Source organism: Drosophila obscura, unplaced genomic scaffold (assembly GCF_018151105.1).
Source record: "Drosophila obscura isolate BZ-5 IFL unplaced genomic scaffold, ASM1815110v1 contig_200, whole genome shotgun sequence".
Lineage (NCBI taxonomy): Eukaryota > Metazoa > Arthropoda > Insecta > Diptera > Drosophilidae > Drosophila > Drosophila obscura.
This window is the reverse complement of record NW_024542791.1, coordinates 3,270,458-3,290,070: the sequence shown is the minus strand read 5'-3', so window position 1 is coordinate 3,290,070 and position 19,613 is coordinate 3,270,458. Positions and strand designations below refer to the sequence as shown.

Below are 19,613 nucleotides of genomic sequence, written 5' to 3'. Positions count from 1 at the left end.
TACACAAAATATTAATATTGTTTACTCCTTAGCTTCCTTTGTGGTTTTCATTTAATTGACACGTTTTATTTTATTAATTGCTTGTGACAGAAATCTAAAAATCTATATGTAATCTAATCTATTAGGCCCACTTGTTAGCCGCGATGTAACCAACTGGAAAAGGCATAAAAGCAGAGGCTGATGAAGCTGAAGCTAACCAGAGAATTGAAGGTGCCCGCACCGTTGCCAGCATTGCCCAGATCCAGCCTGGCGGCCAACTCTTCGGGCACATCCAAGTAGACACGCTCCACGCCAAAGCCGAATATCAGTTTGCGCAGCTTGGCCACATCCACGTAATCACCGTCGGAGGACCAAATGGTCAGTGTGCTGTCATTGGTCTCGTTGACAGCGCTGACCAGTTTGTGGAGTTGCTCCTCGCTGTTGGCCGCAATGCCCGCACGGACCGGAAACGTGATGCCCTGGCCCGTGGACAGCACATTGTTGAAGTTGAGCGACTCGACCATGGCGTCGCACTGATCTTGAGTGTATTCGCCCTCACGGAAGTCGGCACCCCAGTTGGTGGTCCAGCCGATGGAGAGCACTGCCTGCTTGTAGCGCATGCAGCCGGCAAAGAACCGATCCGGATCCACGGGCACGCTCTTGTTCTGGTCCACAGGGCCACTGATAATGTCAGCATTGATCCAAATGGGATAGGACATCTGCACAAGAAGAGTTCATTTGATTGCCCCTGAATATTGTTCCCTGAGCTTAGCTTACACTTGGTATGGTCGCGTCCAAAATGCCCAGGGAGCCCTCGAACACCTCTATGGACTTGAAATCCAGCTTGACTCCCTTCTCGTTGCCCACGTGCAGGTCGTTAAAGTCTTTGATCTGATTCAGGAATCCCTGCAGCGTCAAGTCGGAGACATTTGCCGGCGGATGTGCCATCACGGGCATATCGTCGCCCTCGCCATTCACCTTGCCCAGCACAATGTCCGCCTCAATGAACTCAATGTCACCTTTGGAGAGTGGCTAATGTCATGATAAAAATAAAAACACTGCCGCAGTGTGGAGTCTCACCTGCCAAGGCCTCGTCGAGCAACTGCTGGCTGTTCACCGCATGCGCCCATCGGATGGCGGTCAGATTGGCCGCCCTGATTATAGACTTGCCCCGCCCCATGTCCTGATCCTGCAGCAGCACTATGCCAGGGGAAACTTGTGTTCCCTCCAATTCCTCCGCACGGTAGTACTGATAATGGCTGGCATTCAGAGTCGCACCATTGATTTTGGACACGAGCGCTTCAGGTGTTCCATGGAAGCAAAACAACGGCAAGCGATTGGAATTAAATATTCAATAATTGCAGAACAATGGAAAAGGGGAAACGCGCCCAAAGCGGTGTACAGATAAGCATGCGTTTCCCTCGTACCTTTTATTTTCTTCGATTCAACAATCACACACGCAGACAGAGACAAGACACAAATGGCAGCGCTTCAATGGATGGGTGAATGTGTATTTGTGGGAAAATTATATTTAATTGTTTAATGGAATGTATGCAATCACTTTCGCCGATTGCTGCTGCTGTAACTGAACTGCACGACAAACAGAAATGTATTTATTTCAATCTGATTCTGATGGCAGAAGCAAAGCGCAGACGCCACAAACAATGAAAATCGACTATATGAATGGGCGGGCGAATGAGTGGAATTCAAAATGCGAATTGCATTACCAAGCAGCAGGCATAATATCGACAATGACCTCTGGTCGAGAGCCGGAGCTGTGGACTTGAATAACATTTTCGCTTTTAATCAGCTGCCGAAGAGTATGTATAATAGCACTAGCCTCGGCAATCAAAGAAGAACTAACTAACAAGGCGATTAAGTTAAAGTAATTGAGTTTGCAGCTTATCTTGGAATCACTTGATTCCATTGATTATGGAATTGTAAATTATGCCTGATAATTATTCCACAAGTGCCATAAACTAATCCACCTATTGCCATTGAAGGGGATAAACCTTTATTGTAGATAAATGAAGCGGTAAATGTTTGCATATTCTATTATTGTTATAAATATGTATTATAAATCGCCCCGATCGGTTTTAAATTATTTAATGGCTTCGCAACTCTAAATTGTAGTATTTTAGGGTTTGGTGGGTTAAGTTCGTTTTTTCCTTCGGTATATTTTGAAAATGAGATGGTATATTTCGGTATATTTCTGAGGGTCCGACCGTCAGACTCTGACGGTATATTTTGTCGATGCATCCGCGGTCACACTGCGGCATCGTTTGTTGTGCTGGGGTAAATTTTTTTTCTTAATTTTTTTAGAAGTGATATATTGCAAAATGACTTAATTCTAAGAACATATAAACATAAACCTTTTTTTTTTTTTTTTTGGCACGTGAATTAGTTTTAAGCATATACGGCAGCAGCCAAGTGAAACAACGAGCAACGGAAAATCGAATAGAAAATTTGTGTGAAAGAAAATTAGAGGATTACGCGAAACGTGAGAGCATGTGTTGTTGGAGGCAACATCAGCAAATTGCTGGGCAATTGACGGTCCATTATTAGTATTAAGGGAACAGGCAGGCAACAGGAGGAGCAGGAAACGGATGGTGGCAGGAGTCGCAGGAGAAACCTGAGCGGACGCTGGCCCAGCGGAGTCTCAGTTGGTTGCTGGTGGTGGTGGTAAACAAATATTCCCGGCGTTTGTACAGTCCCACACACACACACACACACACACTCGAACATACAGACGGATTATAAACAATGACGGCCCAAACGTCGGTAAATGTCGTTTACCAGAAGGTCGTCCGGCTGTCCCTTCGCTCGGCCTCAAATCTATCCAAGCGGCGCGTGGATGAGCTGAGCTCTGGCATCGGAGAGCTGCGCCAGCTGCTGTCGTGTGTGGTGTGCTGCCAACTGCTGGTGGATCCATACGCGCCGAAGGGCAAGCGCTGCCACCACTATGTGTGCCGGCTGTGCATCAGAGGATGCAAGCGGCTCATGTCGCGTTGCAGGCAGTGCGAGGATTGCTCTGACTTCAAGACGTACGAGGAGAATCGTCTGATGGCCATACAGTTGCTCTGCTACAAGACGCTCTGTGTGCGTCTGCTGCAGTCGTCGATGTTCACCCAGCTGGCTGGACTGTTTCCCGACTTGAGTCATGTGGAGCAGTTTCCGCGCATCCGGCTGCCGGCCATGACCACGCAGGAGTTCATCAGGGAGGGCACCAACTACGATGATATACGGGACACATTTCTGCCACAGCCAGATCTGCCCTTCCTCAAGTCTCCCCTTCCCCTGTCGCTGCCCGCAGAGACGCCGCCCACGACGGCGGCCACAACGCCCGAGCTGCCGTACGAGCAGAATCTGCCCGAGCAGCTGTCCATCACGGACATTGAGCTGGAGGCAGCGGCCACCGCAGAGCAGTCACATTTCTCACATCCGCTGCCCCTGATGCCGACAGGGTCGCGCATGGGTCTGATGGCCGCCCAGCCGGCGTTTATTCTGAACGAAGGCTCCGGCTCCCTGGGCACCGAAGCCGGCTACACGGAGCACAGCTGGAACGAGCAGGTGGATCTCTCCGATGCCGTCTCCATGTCCAGCTTCCCCAACAACACACCGGGCTATGCCATGACCTATGTCATGCAGCCCACGGCTGCATCCACACCATTTGAGGCGCATGCCGCGCAAGAGCTCCAAATTGGTCAAGTGGTGCGAATAGAAGAGTCCACACAGCCAGCTCTGTTGGCCATAACGACAGCCGAGGTGGAGCTCTACCACTCCCAAAAGCGAAAGATGGCCCAGCTGGAAATGGAGGAGCAGGAGGATGAGCTTGAGCCTCAGCCAGAGCAGGCGGCAGCCCCGGAGAGTGACTGCCAGGAGGAGCCATATCTCGAGGATGTGAGCCACGAGGAGGCATATCTGGAGAATGTGAGCCAGGAACCATTGATGGAGAATGTCAGCCAGAAGGAGGCATCGCCGGAGATTGTTGGCCAGGTGGTAAGTCAGAAGAATGCCCGCCAGGAGGAGTCATCAAACCAGGAGACTGTTAGCCAGGAGGAAAGAGAAGAGATCGTCCACCCAGAGAAATCGCAAGAGACTGTCAGCCAGGATGCATTCGAGGAGAGTGCCAGCCAGGACACATCGCGAGAGAGCGTCACCGAGGAGATATACAAAGAGATTGTCAGCGAGGAGCTGTACCAAGAGAGTTCCAGCCAGGAGGCCTCGCAGCAGGAGAGTGCCAGCCACGAGAATGCCAGCCAGGGGGATGCCCCACAAGAGAATGCCAGCCAGGAGGCGGCATATGAAGAGACGGTCTCCATCTCCTCAGAGGAAGAACAACAGAGTTGCAGCCAGGGGAATACATCCTGCAGCACCGAGGAGGACAGGGACAAAGACACGGAAGTGAATACCGCCATCATGTCATCCGTGGAGCTGGAACCGGCAAAACCCATCAAAAAGAAAGCCACTAAAGCACCGTCCCCTGCTCCCGTTGCAGTTCCAGAACCTGCTCCTGTGCCTGCTCCTCTGCCTGAACCTGTTCCCGCAACTGCCAAAGCAACCAGCAAAACGTCTGCCAAATCCTCCGCCAAGACAGGCAGCAATAGCGCGACGGGCGCATCACGTAGGAATGTGGCAAAGACGAAGGATAAGCCACCCAAGCCCATATGCCGCTGCGGCACCTCTGGTGTGTCGGTTAATCCGAAAACGACCTGTCGCAACACCCGCTGCCCCTGCTACAAGTCGGGCAACAGCTGTACAAATTGTCACTGCGTTGGCTGCCACAATCCCCATAAGATGGACTATCTCGATTCCGATGACGAATTGGAGGAGGACTTGCCGACACTCAGCAATCCTCAGAGCGAAAAGGAGCCGCCAACAGCAACAGCAACACGGGAGGTGAATGCCGAAACAGCTGCAGGCAGGTGCAACAGCAACAGCAACCGCGTCGGATGGCGCCCAGGGCGGTATAAGTTTAGTGCCCCTTAGCAATCTGCAACAGTCCCAACATCCATTGGTCTTAGTTCAGAACGAGAACGGGGAGTATCAAGGTGAGCTTATGTTCGTTTTTGGTTTGTGGATTGAGGTACGAGTGCGAACAGCTTTTAATCCTCCCATTCGCTGTGTCTTTCAGGTTTCAACATCTTTCAAGGCAGCGTACCGATCGATCCCGCCACAGTTGGCTTTTTGCGTGTCCAACTGCAGAACAATGACTCCAATAGCACGATTCCTCAGTATGCGTATGTGATGCCACCTCCAGTGCCAGTGGTGGCTGCTGCGGCTACTCCTCCACCTCCGCCAGCACCAGCGACAGCTCCAGCAACAGCGCCAGCAGCAACGGCGCCAGCAGCTGGGCCGAAGACTGCTCCCTCCCCCGTTTCCGATATGGAGGAGCAACAGCCAGCAAAGAAATTCAAGCCAGCCATCAAAAGGAGCGCGCGTCTGCGTGGCTTTCCGCCACGCAATACCATTGACGAGCTGGTCAGTGGTGGCTCCTCTGCCATTGGCAATTCTGCCGCTGGCGACAGATTGTCGGCCACTGACAATGCGCACTCACTGTTCGAGGAGATCATGTCGGGTTCTGATGATTTGTAAGAAAAAACGGGAAACGGGATTCACTTTTTTTTTTATTTTTTTGTATTTGTATGTTGCATACCCCGTTGCGAGGGGTATGCTGTGTGAAGTCTAGTTTTGATACCCCCAAAGGGGCATATTGTATGTGTATCACATGTCCTGATAGTCCTGATTATATGTCTTTTTATGTATCCTGTCCCAATCACGTTCTGTCTCACATGTCCTGATATTTTTAAAATGTTTTAAATTGCCGTCTCTTAATTATTTAATTTTACATTTTTTAATGTATTTATTCTCAGAATCGTCCCCTCAGTTTGTTTCGTGTCTGCTAAAATTTGTGAATGTTTTTCAATTGTATGCAAAGAGTAAAATAGTTGACCCTCCCCTGCCATACTATTCAAAATTGTCCTCTAACATTAAGCGATGAAAATGTACATACAAAACATAACTGTCTATGTACGCCCCTAGGGAGCTCTCATTATATCTCTCTTTGAGGCTGCCAGCTCGCAATTTGCATAATGTATGTACAGCAATCTTTTGGCAGCCGCTACCGCTGGCAAAAGCAATATCCACAAATCTAATATATCCCTTAACCCTTCGAGTGTCGATCATGAAAATGTTCTTTTTCGTTTAACGAACAACGAATGGTAAAAACATTGCAATGCTTTGGCGCCAAGTGCGGCTGCTCTTAGCCTAAAAACCAAACAAACAAAAACAATTTTTTTTCATAGCTTAAGTACATTTTTTTTCATAGTGTAAGTACATTTTTTTTTTCATAGTGTAAGTACATTTTTTTTCATAGCTTAAGACAATTTTTTTTATAGATTAAGAAACTTTTTTTGAGCATGAATTTTTTTTGAGCACGTGAAACTAACTATTTAATAAAAAATAAGCCATACAATACATACATAATATATGTACGTACATAAATATATGTATATAAAATATTTATGAAAGCAAAACTTGTGTCTTTGGCATGGAACTGGGAACAGTTTTGGAGTGAAGTGGAGTGGAGTGGAGTCCACTGCGGTACGATGAACCTCTCTGTCAGGGGCAGCAGCTGTCAAAGTGCCAGACCAGACCGTTTCCGGACGGCTCTCTGTGCTCGTTTGAGCTCACTCAGTCTCAATTCAGAGTTTAATCAGCGCCGCTCCGAGCGTGGCGTGGCCCTTAGATAAGCTAAGCGGGGATGCTGCTGCTGTCTGTCTGCCTGCCTGCCTGCCTGCTACTGGGGCTCATCATTATCTGTTGATTAACACTCAGTGCGTGTTGGTGTCGAGTCGAGTCGAGTACTGACTGCCGAGTGAACGAATGCTGGCGCGTTTCAGCTTTATTTTTTCCTGCTACTGATAAGCAAAAAGTTCAAGCAAATCAAAAAAAGATGAAGCCACTGATAGGATTTATGCTCGTGGGATTGGTGCTGATGTGCCAGCCCCAGGCCCAGGCCCAGTCGCAGTCCCAGGATGTCGATGGTGAGTGGATGGATGCGGTGTGTCCCCCATTCATCCAACAATTGTGACCTTTGTTCATGCCGTTTGCAGCTAACGTCGAGCAGGAGGCAGGCGAATCGGATGAAGAGCACAACATTGAGGCGACCCAAAATCGCATGGCTGCGCAGGTGGAGGCTGTACTCGAACACTTCAAGCAAACCGATCCGCTGGGCCTGCCCGGCGTGCCCATACCCGATCCCATAGATGTGCCCGATGTCAAGAAGAACATGGGCTTTGGCAATCTGGACATGAAGGAGGTGAAGGCCTACGGCCTGTCCAAGTTTCGCATAGACACTGTCGATGCGGACCTAAAGTCAATGAAGGTGAGTGAGCGCCAGTCGAAGGACTGCCAGTGAGGGAAATGCCTAAAACAAATGAAAACTTTTACAGCTGAAGGGTGGCGTGCAATTGGACGAGATGTTGGTCAAGGGCAAGTACAATTTGGCCAGCTGGATCTCACGCGCCCAGGGACCCTTCACGGTGATTCTCAAGAATGTGTACGCCGAGGCGACGGCCTATTTGGCGGTGGAACGCGATGGCCATCTAACCACAGATCGCATCAAAATTGACATTACCTTCAGGGACATGGCCATGGATTTCCAGAATCTCGGCTTTATGGGCTCCCTGTTCCAGGGCATGGTCAACTCGGCGCCCAATCTCGTCTTTGATGCCATGAAGCCATTCATGCTGCAGGAGGCCGACAAGCAGCTGCGCAGCGAGATCGACAAGATGATCAAAACGAGCATGGGCGATCGCCGACTGCCGAACTCCATCACGCCCCTGGACAGTGCCATTGCGGAGGGCCGTAAGGCGGTGCGCCAGATGGGCTACGATCCGTATCATTTGCCGGACATGAATCGCACCATGGGCGTGTTCAGTGTGCAGCTATCGCACACCTGGATCCACGGCATCTCCAGCTTCTATCGTGTGGGCAACATAACGGCTGCCATGGCCAACAAGACGGTGTCGCTGGTCTTCCAGGTGGGCACACAGCAGGTGACTGGCGCCGGCCAATGGGAGATGGGACTGGGCATGATGACTCGCGTCGGCCACGTGCAGTTTACGGTGCAGCATATACGCGCCACTGTGGGCGTTAGCCAGTCGCTGGACACCCGCCAGCGGCCGCAGATCGTCGATCTGCAGTTTGACATGGGCAACATTCAAGTGAGATGCGATGGCGCCGGCACCTTGGACTATGTGATGGAGTTTGCCGTGAATGTGGTGCCCAATTTGCTGCGCTATCAGATCATGGATGCCATCGAGAATCCCATTAAGCAGCGCGTCCAGGAGAAATTCAATACCATCGATGTGGAGCAGGCCGTCAAGCAGCTGACCCACAAGTACGAAACGGAAGGCAGCAATTTTACATTCGATTTTAAGTTGTAAAAAGCGAAATGGATGCAGACTTTCCTCTAGAAAATAATCAAATTAATTGAATAAAGATTTTATATCCCATTTCAACTGAACAATCGGGGGGGAATCACAAGTCTATCTACATTGAATGCTGATTGCGGAGTGCTGCGTGTAGGAATCCTGCCTCCTGCCTAGGGCTCCTTGATGCTGAAGCAAAGCAACTGCAGCCGCATATTCCGCTTTACCCGCTCGAGTATCTCGTCTGCCTTGCGCTTCTGTTCGCCATTCAGCGGCGGATTGATCGCCTCCAGGGCCTCCATAAAGTAGTTTCTGCAGCAGGTTAAAAATAAATTAAATGGCAGGTAAAAATGTGAACCAGAACCAGGGCGACTCCCACTCACTTGGCTGTCTCATTCGCATAGCCCTCGAGGGCATCCCGCAGCAGGCGTATGTCCACGTGTGCCTGTATCGCACCCGTAAAACTGAAGCGCTGCACGCAGCTCATCAGACGGGCCAACTCCTCGGATATGGTCTGAACAATGGACTCCAGAATGGGACGCAGCAGGGCTGGCGAGATGCTGTAGATCTCCGAGTAGACACCCACCAGATTATCGCAGCATTCGTGGGCGTACGGGCGCAGCTGGCCAATCTCCATCTCGTGGTCCCATTGAAAGCGACCCAGGTACATGGACGGCTCAATGGTGCCCACCAGCGGATCGCCCTTGTGCTCCACATACTCCTCCAGCAGGTTGGTGAACAGCTGATTCACCGTGTAGCGCGACGTCTCAATGGCCAGCGTGGGCAGCGGATAGCCGTAGCGCACGAAGACGTCGCCGATGTGCGGAAAGAAGCTCTTGTTGCAGTAGGCATAGTTGGCCAGGCAACAGAGCATACGCTGCTCCCAGGTGACCGCCGCACCACCACTGGCCACCGAGTCCAGCTGCTGGGAGTTGGGGAAGCCCAACAGCTGCGAGACATTGTGCGTGGGCGTCTCCTCGTCGTGCGACTGAAACGCGAGCTCCTCAATCACCGCACTGAAGGTGGAGAGGAACTCTTGCAGGCGCTGCGACACTTCCCGCTGTCCATCAGACTGCGGCTCGAGCAGATTGCCCTCCCGCGTCTCTGGCTGCATGCAAACTGTCTGCACCTCATCCAGGGTATCCACGAGCAGCGCCTCCAGGGCAGCGGGCAGAATCGTTGCGCCTGGGTAATCTTCGACACCCAATTCCCACGTCTCCTGGCTACCCAGCTTCTTGCAGCGATCGGTGGAGCGCTTGAAGATGATCGAGAAGCAGAAGAGGCGCACCTCGTCGATGAGTTTCTGAATGATATCCAGCGCATCGGAGGGCAGATCCAGGCCGATTAGGGTGGCGTACGCAATCCTCGTGTAGAGCAGACACTGAGGGATCCATGGGAGGAACTGGTGTGTGGCCGAGGCGGTGCCGATGGACCAGCTGAGGCCGCTGGACTGGCGCAATGCACGCTGATCGCCGGCTATGAGGATGGCCAGTCGCAGGTACACGCAGAATTTCTCAATTGCAGTGAGAATCATTTTCTTGAAATCTCCAGGCTTTGGATCGTGCGGACCACGCAGCTCGCCCGTGAAGTACAGCTGGCCGAGACGCCACAGATCCGGCAACTGGGAGGCGGCAATGTCGCAGAGCTCCTCGCAAAAGTTGACACGACTCGGCGCTTGGCTGGGATCTGACCGACTCTTGGACTTCTCGGGCGTGCCGACGCCGCCGCCGCCAGCATCTTTGTTGGCATGCTGCTCGAATGTCTGCCGGAAAGTGGCCTCCAGATACTTGGCCCGCGCCTCAATGGCATCCCAGGCGGGATCTATGTTACGCAGCTTATCCCCGATGGGTGTGCCACTCTGCTGCAGCTCCAGGCTGGTCAGGGCTTTGATTAACTTCTTCTGCTGGTCCACACTCTGGGGCATCTTGACCACCTTCTCGTGGAGCTGCTTTCGTATGGAAAGAATGCGTTGATCGACCTCCTCCAGCACCTTGCGGAATATGGGAATCTCCGTCTTGCCAAAGAGGTTCTTGGCGCGTGAGTAATCATTCACCACAATGTCATATTCGCCCGCTTTGGCACGCCGATCCACCGCATTGGGCAGGCAGAACAGAAACTTGTGCCTGGACAGAGCGAACAAAACGGACCGGGTGGAGTCTGCCTTCTCCTTGCGCACCAGGACATCTGTGAAGATCTTCTGCGACTCGCTAATTGAATCTGCAAGGAGAACGAATCAGAATCCAGCCGGAAGGACTTCTCTTTCCCCACTCACTCTCTATGGACGCCTCCAGAATGTTTAGCGGTTCGGTGCCATGCAGCTTGACATCCTCCTGCAGCTTATCCCGTATGTTCATCAGCGTGTCCAGCTGGTCGATGACAGAGCCCGCATTGGATTTGAGGAATGACAACTGTCCCTCCTTCTGGCTCTCCACTTTGCGCTTCAGATATGCCAGGCCCGCCTTCAGATCTTCAAAGGATGTGGCCAAGTGGTTTTCGAGCAGGAACCACGATGGCGAAAAGTGCTCCTGCGACAGATCGCCACAGGCCTCGGGAAACAAGTCGCGCAGATCTTCTGGTATCTTCTGTTCATTGCCCTCGATGGACAGCCCCAGTGGGTCCTCCTGCGTCAGCCCCGACTGTGTAAGTGTTCGTCGCCCCCAGGCAAAGTTTTGCGAGGGCGACTCTTCGATCCACACAGCAGACTCCTTCAGCGGTCCGATGGTTTCGTGATAGGCACGAAACTGAACCGTCGACGTTCCCACTCCACCGCTCAGGGTGGTCACTATGATGTCACCCTTTCCCTTGGCCGGGCCAGTGCGTGCTATAATTTTGTTGGGCGACTTCCATTCCGCAGATAGCAGGCAGTCGGAGCCGCAAATCTTGAGACCTGCAAAGTGAGACGAAAGTTACGATAAAGCCCAGCTGCTACTGCTGCCCGTCTACGCCTACCAATTAGATCTTGCACTCGGGTGCCCAGGAATTCGCCTCGAATGATGACACGAGTACCAGGAGGACCCTCTTTGGGAGACAATCCCGTTACCACCGGCTGTGGAGCCATGGCTATGCTATATGACCAGCGAAAGTGGCTAAAAATGCAACAAAAACCGCAAAGAAAATAAATTTCCCAGTAAATGTTTCAGCGCAGTGTTGACAATACCCAAAGACAGTGCTGCACAGCTACAATTTGTTTGTTTATATTTGTTTCGATGAATCATCGATGCTGAACATCGATATTTGGGAAAATAACATCGATGTTGGCAGCCAGCTGAAACAGCTGAAGGAGTCCGCCGACGAAGAAAAATGGATGACGTCGCCACAGCACAAAGCGAGAATGAGAATTTACGGAAAATTCGCAATCGCCTGATGCAATGGGAGTCCAAGACCGATCCCCTGGCGGCGCTCAGTGTCCAGCAAGAGGAGCATTTGGATGTCTTGGCAAATCTGTGGCGAGATGCCGGACCATCGGTGAGGTTCTTGTCGCTGGTGCCAACAAATTGATAAAAAACATCACTTGATATTTGTTTATAGTTGCCGGCAGTGGTGACCACACCTACGATAGCAGAGCCATCAGATGAGGCGAGCGTGGCTGCCACACAGAGTACGGGCGATATAGAACTGCCTGCTGAGGGCCTTCAGAACACCAACGATTTCCTGCTCTGGTTCGTGGACGTCAACGCTGAGATCGAGCAACGTGGCGATGCGGTCTATCACAAATATCTGCAGCAGTTGGAGCAGCGCAAAGCGGAATGCTCCCACATGCTTGGCCAAATCTCGGTGGCCATGGATCGCTTGGGCGCCCTGTCCGATGAGTACGAGTTTGTGTCGCAAAAGACGAGCGCCCTGAACACGGCCAGCGAACAGTTGATCGACGAGCAGGAGAAGCTGCAGGATCTGAGCAACGAAATCCAACGACGTTTGCATTATTTCAGCCAAGTTGAGCTGCTCAATCAGCGACTGCAAAGTCCAACGCTATCTGTGGCCAGCGAAGCGTTCCGGGAATGCCTTAATAAAATTGACGAATGCTTGAACTACATAGAGGAGAATGTAAGTCTTAAGCCCCCATCTTTAATCAGTTTATCTTTATCTTATATTGCACCCCCTTTTAGCCCAAATTTAAAGATGCTGCCACCTACAATGTCAAGTACAGACAATGCTTGGCAAAGGCCTCTGGCCTGGTGCGAAACTATGTCACCGGCGTCATCAATCAGGCCACGGAGGCTACACTGCGTCCCAAGAATAGCGCAGCTGATGCATCCCACGCACTGCAAGCCCCCGATGCTGCCTTCGCCTTGTACTATGGGAAATATCAAACGGCAGCAGCGAAAGTTAAACGCGTGGTCCAGTTAATTGAGACGCGTCTGGAGCATAGCAACGACTATGTCCAGCTAATGACCGATCTGCAGCAGCACTACTTGGCTCAGCGTGCCAGTGTGATGTCGCCGGCGGTGAACCTTTCGATACAGAATGTTAAAACGGCCCACAAAGGAGACCATTGCTCGTTGACACGAAGTGCATGCGGATTTCTGGTGCATGTGTGCCAGGACGAGCAGCGTTTGTTTTACCAGTTCTTCAGCACAGGCGCGCCACATCTTACGTGAGTATTTTTGTAAATTTAAATTGATTCTGGATTAATGATGTTGTTTTACTTGCTTGCAGCGTTTATCTGGACGGCTTGTGTACGATTCTTTATGATACATTGCGGCCCTTCATCATACACATCAATCATCTGGAAACGCTGGCCGAGATCTGCTCCATATTGCGCATTGAAATGCTTGAAGAGCATGTGCAGCAGAATCGTATGTTAATACGGAAATTATTTTTTAATATTTACTGATGTTTCAGCAATTTGATTTTTCTCATTAAGCATCCGCCCTGGAAGCCTTTGCCGCCATTGCTCATCAATTGCTGCAGGATGTGCAAGAGCGTTTGGTATTCCGAGCACATTTGTATCTGCAATCGGATATTCAGAACTTTAATCCTTCATCCGGTGACCTGGCCTATCCCGAGAAGCTGGAAATGATGGAGGTATAATATAATAATAATATATATATTATAATATATTTAATCAATTAATAAGTAAATATCAAAAATAATAATATATATATTATAATATATTTCACCATATAATAATTAAATATCTAACATCTTCAGAGCATTGCGTTATCCCTACAAGAGCCTACACCTTTGCGGCGTTCCGATTCTCGCGTCTCTGTTATCTCCAGTGCATCGAGTGTGGCCGAAAGCGTCGATACTTCCTACAGAATCAAGCAAATGAGTATGCATCACGGGAAGAGACCACAAAAGCAGCGCAAGTTAAACAAATCACAATAATTCTTACAGATTCCCCTGCGGATTTGCATGGCATGTGGTACCCGACTGTTCGCCGCACTTTAGTCTGCCTCTCCCGTTTGTATCGCTGCGTCGATCGACCCATATTCCAAGGCCTTTCCCAGGAGGCCCTCAAGCTGTGCATCCAAAGTGTCTCGTATGCGGGCGGCAAAATTGCAGCTGCCAAGACGCCCATCGATGGAGAACTCTTTGAAATCAAACATCTGCTGATCCTCAGGGAACAGATTGCGCCATTCCGTGTCGATTTCACTGTAAAGGAAACATCTTTGGACTTTAGTAAGGTCAAGACGGCTGCCTTTGGACTGCTGCAGAAGCGGAAACAGCTCTTTTCCATGGGCAGCAACAATGCGTTGCTTGAATTCCTGCTCGAGGGCACACCACAGATAAAAGAGCATTTGCTTGACTCGCGCAAGGAAGTGGACCGTCAGCTGAAGACTGTTTGCGAGAAGTACATCAGAGATGCTGTGAATATGCTGATCGGCCCCTTAATCACATTCCTGGACAAGGCACAGAGTCTGGTGGCACAAGCGGCCGCAACAACAGCCTCAGCGCCAGAGTCCACATCGCCAAAGGCCAGCTATGTTCTGCGGCAAAGCCCCTGGGCGAGTCCACAGCAGATAAGCAGCATCATTCAGGAGACGCAGCGGATGATCAAGGCCAAGCTGGCTGTGCTCCAGCGAGCGATGCAACTCTATCTAAGCAATCGTGACACGGAATTTATAATCTTTCGTCCCATACGCGTAAGTCACGACACATGGAGCACAAGAAACACATTTACTTAATATCTTATTATTCCTCAGAACAATATCATACAATCGTTTGTCAAGCTGGAGCAATTGCTGACCACAAACGGCTACTCTACAGATGATATGATCATCACGAGCTGCCCGTCTGCGGAACAGGTATCAATCTTGCTTTCCAGTGCTAGTATTTTGGCTGCAGAGGGAGTGGCTAGTTTTGCAGCGGCAGCAGCACGAAAAATCAGCACCTCGTCCTCAGTGGAAGGTGCCACAGCAGGTGGCCGAAAACTGAGCACAATGTCCAGCAGAGACGAGCTGCTGGAAGAGCCCAAGGCAGAGGAACAAGAGGCGGCTCAATCAGAATTGAAAGCAGGGCCAGTGGAGAGTGCGCCCGCAGAGATTGTATCCGCGCAGGCCAGCACCGAATAGTTTGCAATGTATCTATCCCCCTATGTAACTTATATGTATATCTATTTATCTAGCTAAGCCATGTAATATATATATATTGTATGTATGTATGTTTAGAAGCTGCCTCCTGTATCCAGTTGTGGTTTATCCTTTCCGAAAAACAAAATGTAGAATTAACATTGATTTATTTTTGCTAAAACCACGTAGAATGTGACGAAGTCGAAGTAAATTATCAAACAAACATTACAATAACAATATGCAAATAGTTTGAAATATTTTCTAATATTAGGTAATTGTGTGGGCAGCATCCTTGCTGCTGGTCAAGTGATAGATATGTCGGCGAGTTTTGTAGACGGCAGTAACTAGGAGAGCGAACATTTGTCCTTGGCATTTGATTGCTGACCGCCCACAGTCACAGCCGGTGCATTATTCTGCGCTGGTGCCTGGCGGTTACGTTCCTGTTCCGCAGCATCATCCTGCTCCATTATTGATAAGGATAGCGCACGTGCCAAAGCCTCGTCTTCAGTCTGGAATAGAAATTGGTTAGTCTGAAGACAGCCATGGTTCCATTATAATGATTAACTTACCATATTCCCCTGTATATTTTGAACTTGTGTGGCCTGCACTGGTCTTGGTCTGGGATTTGAGTTAAACAGATTGTTTGCTGGCTTATTCTGACGACGACTTTCCGCCGCTTTGGCCGCCATCGAACGCGTGTCAGTGGATGGCCTGAATATTGATTGGAAAACGCTGGACCCACTGGGCGCTGCTGGCGTGGGCTCGTTCGGCCTGCATTCGTGGTCGCTGGTATGGCGGTGACGTAGACAGAAATTCAAGTGGCACTGTGTGCACTTCACAGGAATGAGTTCCTTGCGCTTACAACCTTTGGCATGGCAGCGATTTGTATAGATTTTCTTGCTCTCCGATTTGCATTGCTTGTCAATGTGCTGGCCAACTGTTAGGTCGGGCTCCACGCCAGGCGCCGTGGGCACTGGCTCATGACACAGCGGACAGATGGGTACCTGGACATTTTTCTTGTATGCTCCGGGACAATTGTGACGATTGTAGTTGTAGTGGGAGGCGCAAAATACTTTGTCGCATGAGTCACACTTAACAGGTAGGAAATCTATAAATATATTCCCGAAATTAATTGAATTAGTATTCCGTCTGGTCTGACAATTACTTCCTGGTTAAAGGTTTGGTTGCAGCTCACCCAATCTGTTGCATGTTTGCTCGCTGCAATGCTGGCCCAAATGTGGAAACTCCATGGTGTTCTTGTGGTTCCGTTGTTGAATTGAAAATATGCCGTCTCACCGAATGCGGCTGCTTTTATTGCTCTCGCCTATCCCAGAAAACTTCCAGAAAAGTTTCGAATTTTGTCAATAATGACTAAACATAAAATATAAATTGATATATCGATATTTTAGTTTCGTTTTGTGATATATTCGTGGGTAATGTTCTTTTAAACTAATATGGATTATTCTGTGGGTTAAATCATCAACGGAACTGCATTTTCTAAATTTTTGAGTAAATTTACCATATTTTTATGTTATTCTACGACGTTCAATCAGATATTTCGACTCTTGATTATATTTATCGATGCACAGGGTAGATTTAGAAAGAAGTATCGGTACTTTTGTGCGATAAGCGGAGCGAATTTGGCGGTCATGTTTTTTTTTTTTTGAAAATTACAATACATTGTTGACATATTCTTCCGATTTTGTGAGTGAATTTTGCCCTTTAATTCAGTGTAATATCTCACAGGAGTCTAGAGCATGTTACTCTAGCTCTTATAGTCTCTGAGAACGAAATACAACTAATATTTACATCTATACATATTTACAAATTTATTTGCTTGAAATGCTCTCTTTGTCATGATACAAAATGTTTTAATAGGAATATATATATATATAAATACATAAATATACCAACAACAATTAAGGAAAAATATTTTCCTAATAATAATGGTATACATTTCAATTTGGAAATCGCCAATAAAGTCTTCTGCTTCACTTTTATCAAATTTCTGGATTCACGTTGCCTTTTGTTTTTGTTGTTGTTAAATAATACCGAATATGTGTGAATAATGAGAATACGCAGCTTAATAACTGCAATTACCATTTTGCTTTGTTATAACAATATAAAAGCATAATTACTGTGTATATAAAGAATAAAGAGATAACGTTGGTGCGAATGCATCGGTAGCTAAAGTTTAACTTTCTGAAAGGAATTGAAAACATTTGCTTGGAAATATACAAACAGCCGCGGCAGATTGCTATTGCTAGATTAATGCTGAAGGCGACATATAGCTCCAAATCTTTAGATCAAGAAAAAATTTGGTCCCGCTGAACAAAATATTCTTAGCGCGCTTTAGCTGTTGGCTCTTGGACAGCTCTTGGAAATGCATTGAGAAAAGGTTGTGAATCTAAGTTAAACGATTTCACGGGCAAAGGGGGCAAAGGCCTCCCAGTAGCTGACGATCTAGAATGCAAAAAAGAGTTCGTTTGTGCATGAACGTATAGTCAAATAATTATATGCATATTCACCTGTTGCTGATGTGCCATTTGGTCTTCTATATATTTGATAATATTTGCTTTAAAGTCTTTCACTCTGGTCAATTCGAAGCGCTCCATTTCACGCTTTATTTCCGCCGATATGTCATCAAAGTGCTGCTGACAGCGTTGTACCTTTCCCTGCCACTGAAAGACACAAAAATACAATTTCAATAACAGTGAAGAAGAAAACTTCTTTGGCAGACCCACCTCATCCACTTCTAACTGGGCCTGATCCAACTTATCCGCACGATTGGCCAGCTCGAAGCGGCCACGATTCTCCCGTCGCTTGGACAACTGCATTTGTGCATATTGCCAGTTCTGAAAAGACTTGACGCGCTCGTGAAAAATGCACTTAATGGCCCCAAACAAGCCCAAGTAATCCTTGATAAACTCGGCGAGAATAAAGAAGTCCGAGTTTGCCTGCTCAGAGCGTAGTAGTTCCATTTTCTCCTCCACATCCGCCAGATTGGACAGGGCTCGCGACAGTCCAGTGTGTTCCTCGCATGTGCTAAGCATTGCAGCGGATTTGGCCACCAAGCCCGTCAGTGCAGAAAGTTCCCGCCGTGAGGTGACCAAAGACTTCATGGCATTATGCAGTTTCTGAAGGTTCGCATCCAGATTCTCCACCTCAGTGATCTTGTCGTCAAACCAGGGATCATTCTCATCCATTTTATAGGTAATTTTGTTCACAGTTTCGCCCACTTTGTTAAACAAGCGAATCACACCGGCGCCACTCAGCGCAGAGGTGTTGACGGCACGCGGCAGCTCCTGATCGCTTTCCAGGAAATTCATGAAATCCAAATCCACACGCAATATAGGGTGCTGGGCGGTGCGATGGACAAAGCGTTCCAGCGCTGCACGTCGAATTTCCACCCATTCCTGGTTCATTGGAGTGCCCGGTTCGCTCTGCTGCGGACTAATCTTCACCTTGGTGCTGCCTATTATGTTCTTCGATGGGGCTGGGGGTATAATCCGTCCCACCCGCATGTACTTTCCGACCAGCAGATCATGTATGCCAAGAAAATCACTGAAGCGCCGCATAGTGCTGAAGTCTGTTCGCTTAAACTTGGGAATGTTGGTTTTGGTCGTCACTCTATTGGGAAGGGAAAACCGCCGATAAGTAACATAAACCAAAGTCAATAGCATGCAATTCAATTATAAGCCAGTGGGGCCGCGTGACTCACTTGTAGGCCAAATATGAGCCCATGCCATCGCCAATTTTCTGGGGGTCAGATACAACAATTTTAATGTAGAAGTCGCCATCGTCCGTCAACACTTCTTGCAGTGGCTGTAATTCAGAGAGAGAGAAGAGACGATTCAATTGATGATAAGCACCCCAATAACATGAATGATGGTTGTGTGTTGGTGGGCGGCACTAATGACGTTGTCAGCGCCAAACAAAGCAAAGCAACAGCCTCTGTTCCCTGGGTTGATAAAGCAGAGCAATCGCAGAGCGCCGCCCCACAAAGTAAACCTAATTTAATAGGCATCCTGTTGTGCGTATGCTGATTTAACTTACATGCACGTCCCCGATGCTACTGGGACTCATTGCTGATACAAATAAATCATTTTCGTTATCCAAAGTAACGCTGCCGGGCGCTGGTACTTCTTCCTCCTCATCGGATGCAGAGTCAGCACCATTATTGATGTCCACTTCAGCGAATTCTCTATTGTGTTCGGGACTTTCCACTTCCATGCTAATACGTTCAGTGCAGTGTTTTCGTGTGTTTGTTAATTGTAATTATCAGAAAACCCTCCTTTCCGTTCTTGCTTTTTCGACCTGCTAGGAAGCTTTTCTGCCTTCTGGCGTTGCCACCGTGGTCCAAAGAGAAAATCCCGCAATACTTTAATAAGTTTTCTTTTAGTATTCGGGGGCAAAAGTCGTTTTTTTTTCCAATTATGTAAGTGGTTTAAAAAAAAATTAGTAGGATTATTTAATAGTCATCCTGCTAATCAGATTAATTGCAATTGTACATTTAACCGCCGGGCCGAGGCCAAAGAGATTAAAAAATAAAATGTCAATAAAAACACATTTCCATATAACTCTGTTGCGATATTATTATCTAAATTTACCCAATTGACACATAATTTCATTAACTTTAATGCAAAAACATATAAATTAAACTATCTAAAAAAAATACGAGAAA

The 19,613-nt window shown here is 48.5% G+C and overlaps 7 protein-coding genes across 9 annotated transcripts; 3 read left to right on the top strand and 4 right to left on the bottom strand.

Annotated features, from left to right (window-relative positions):
- Positions 1-55: 55 nt before the first annotated feature.
- LOC111075969 (protein FAM151B) lies at positions 56-1,825 on the bottom strand. Of its 2 annotated transcripts, none has more exons than XM_022369521.2 (4): positions 1,707-1,825; positions 1,060-1,278; positions 757-998; positions 56-698 (listed from the first exon to the last, which is right to left on the bottom strand). In XM_022369521.2, exons 1-4 carry the CDS (start codon positions 1,771-1,773, stop codon positions 135-137), a joined length of 1,092 nt encoding a protein of 363 aa, XP_022225213.1. In that variant the 5' UTR covers positions 1,774-1,825; the 3' UTR covers positions 56-134. The 2 variants fall into 2 exon arrangements, with proteins under 2 accessions (XP_022225213.1, XP_022225222.1); XM_022369530.2 differs by lacking the exon at positions 1,707-1,825 and adding an exon at positions 1,407-1,590.
- An 886-nt stretch (positions 1,826-2,711) lies between these two features.
- On the top strand, positions 2,712-6,325 carry LOC111077193 (E3 ubiquitin-protein ligase msl-2). Its single transcript, XM_041593749.1, is given in 4 exon segments — positions 2,712-4,878; positions 4,920-4,938; positions 4,941-5,030; positions 5,114-6,325. Coding segments are annotated over 4 exon segments (2,706 nt in total). The 5' UTR covers positions 2,712-2,742; the 3' UTR covers positions 5,575-6,325.
- Positions 6,326-7,066: 741 nt separating this feature from the next.
- Positions 7,067-8,498, top strand: LOC111076956. Its single transcript, XM_022371032.2, has 2 exons — positions 7,067-7,366; positions 7,434-8,498. Exons 1-2 carry the CDS (start codon positions 7,082-7,084, stop codon positions 8,427-8,429), a joined length of 1,281 nt encoding a protein of 426 aa, XP_022226724.2. The 5' UTR covers positions 7,067-7,081; the 3' UTR covers positions 8,430-8,498.
- Positions 8,472-11,647, bottom strand: LOC111076919 (exocyst complex component 2). 2 transcript variants are annotated; one of them, XM_022370990.2, is made up of 5 exons: positions 11,572-11,647; positions 11,364-11,500; positions 10,687-11,301; positions 8,798-10,631; positions 8,472-8,726 (listed from the first exon to the last, which is right to left on the bottom strand). In XM_022370990.2, exons 2-5 carry the CDS (start codon positions 11,470-11,472, stop codon positions 8,588-8,590), a joined length of 2,697 nt encoding a protein of 898 aa, XP_022226682.2. In that variant the 5' UTR covers positions 11,473-11,500; positions 11,572-11,647; the 3' UTR covers positions 8,472-8,587. The 2 variants fall into 2 exon arrangements, with proteins under 2 accessions (XP_022226682.2, XP_022226672.2); XM_022370980.2 differs by lacking the exon at positions 11,572-11,647 and having other exon boundaries at positions 11,364-11,563.
- A 23-nt stretch (positions 11,648-11,670) lies between these two features.
- LOC111076911 (conserved oligomeric Golgi complex subunit 3) lies at positions 11,671-15,166 on the top strand. The gene is made up of 8 exons (XM_022370966.2): positions 11,671-11,879; positions 11,943-12,458; positions 12,521-13,008; positions 13,071-13,210; positions 13,279-13,439; positions 13,566-13,689; positions 13,755-14,503; positions 14,564-15,166. The coding sequence occupies exons 1-8, from the start codon at positions 11,715-11,717 to the stop codon at positions 14,930-14,932; spliced, it is 2,712 nt and encodes a 903-aa protein (XP_022226658.2). The 5' UTR covers positions 11,671-11,714; the 3' UTR covers positions 14,933-15,166.
- LOC111076970 (AN1-type zinc finger protein 2A) lies at positions 15,080-16,329 on the bottom strand. The gene is made up of 3 exons (XM_022371057.2): positions 16,125-16,329; positions 15,499-16,037; positions 15,080-15,438 (listed from the first exon to the last, which is right to left on the bottom strand). Exons 1-3 carry the CDS (start codon positions 16,177-16,179, stop codon positions 15,274-15,276), a joined length of 759 nt encoding a protein of 252 aa, XP_022226749.2. The 5' UTR covers positions 16,180-16,329; the 3' UTR covers positions 15,080-15,273.
- Positions 16,330-16,762: 433 nt separating this feature from the next.
- Positions 16,763-19,281, bottom strand: LOC111076945 (sorting nexin-2). The gene is made up of 5 exons (XM_022371021.2): positions 18,986-19,281; positions 18,651-18,754; positions 17,674-18,559; positions 17,458-17,610; positions 16,763-17,392 (listed from the first exon to the last, which is right to left on the bottom strand). The coding sequence occupies exons 1-5, from the start codon at positions 19,160-19,162 to the stop codon at positions 17,342-17,344; spliced, it is 1,371 nt and encodes a 456-aa protein (XP_022226713.1). The 5' UTR covers positions 19,163-19,281; the 3' UTR covers positions 16,763-17,341.
- Between the last annotated feature and the right edge of the window lie 332 nt (positions 19,282-19,613).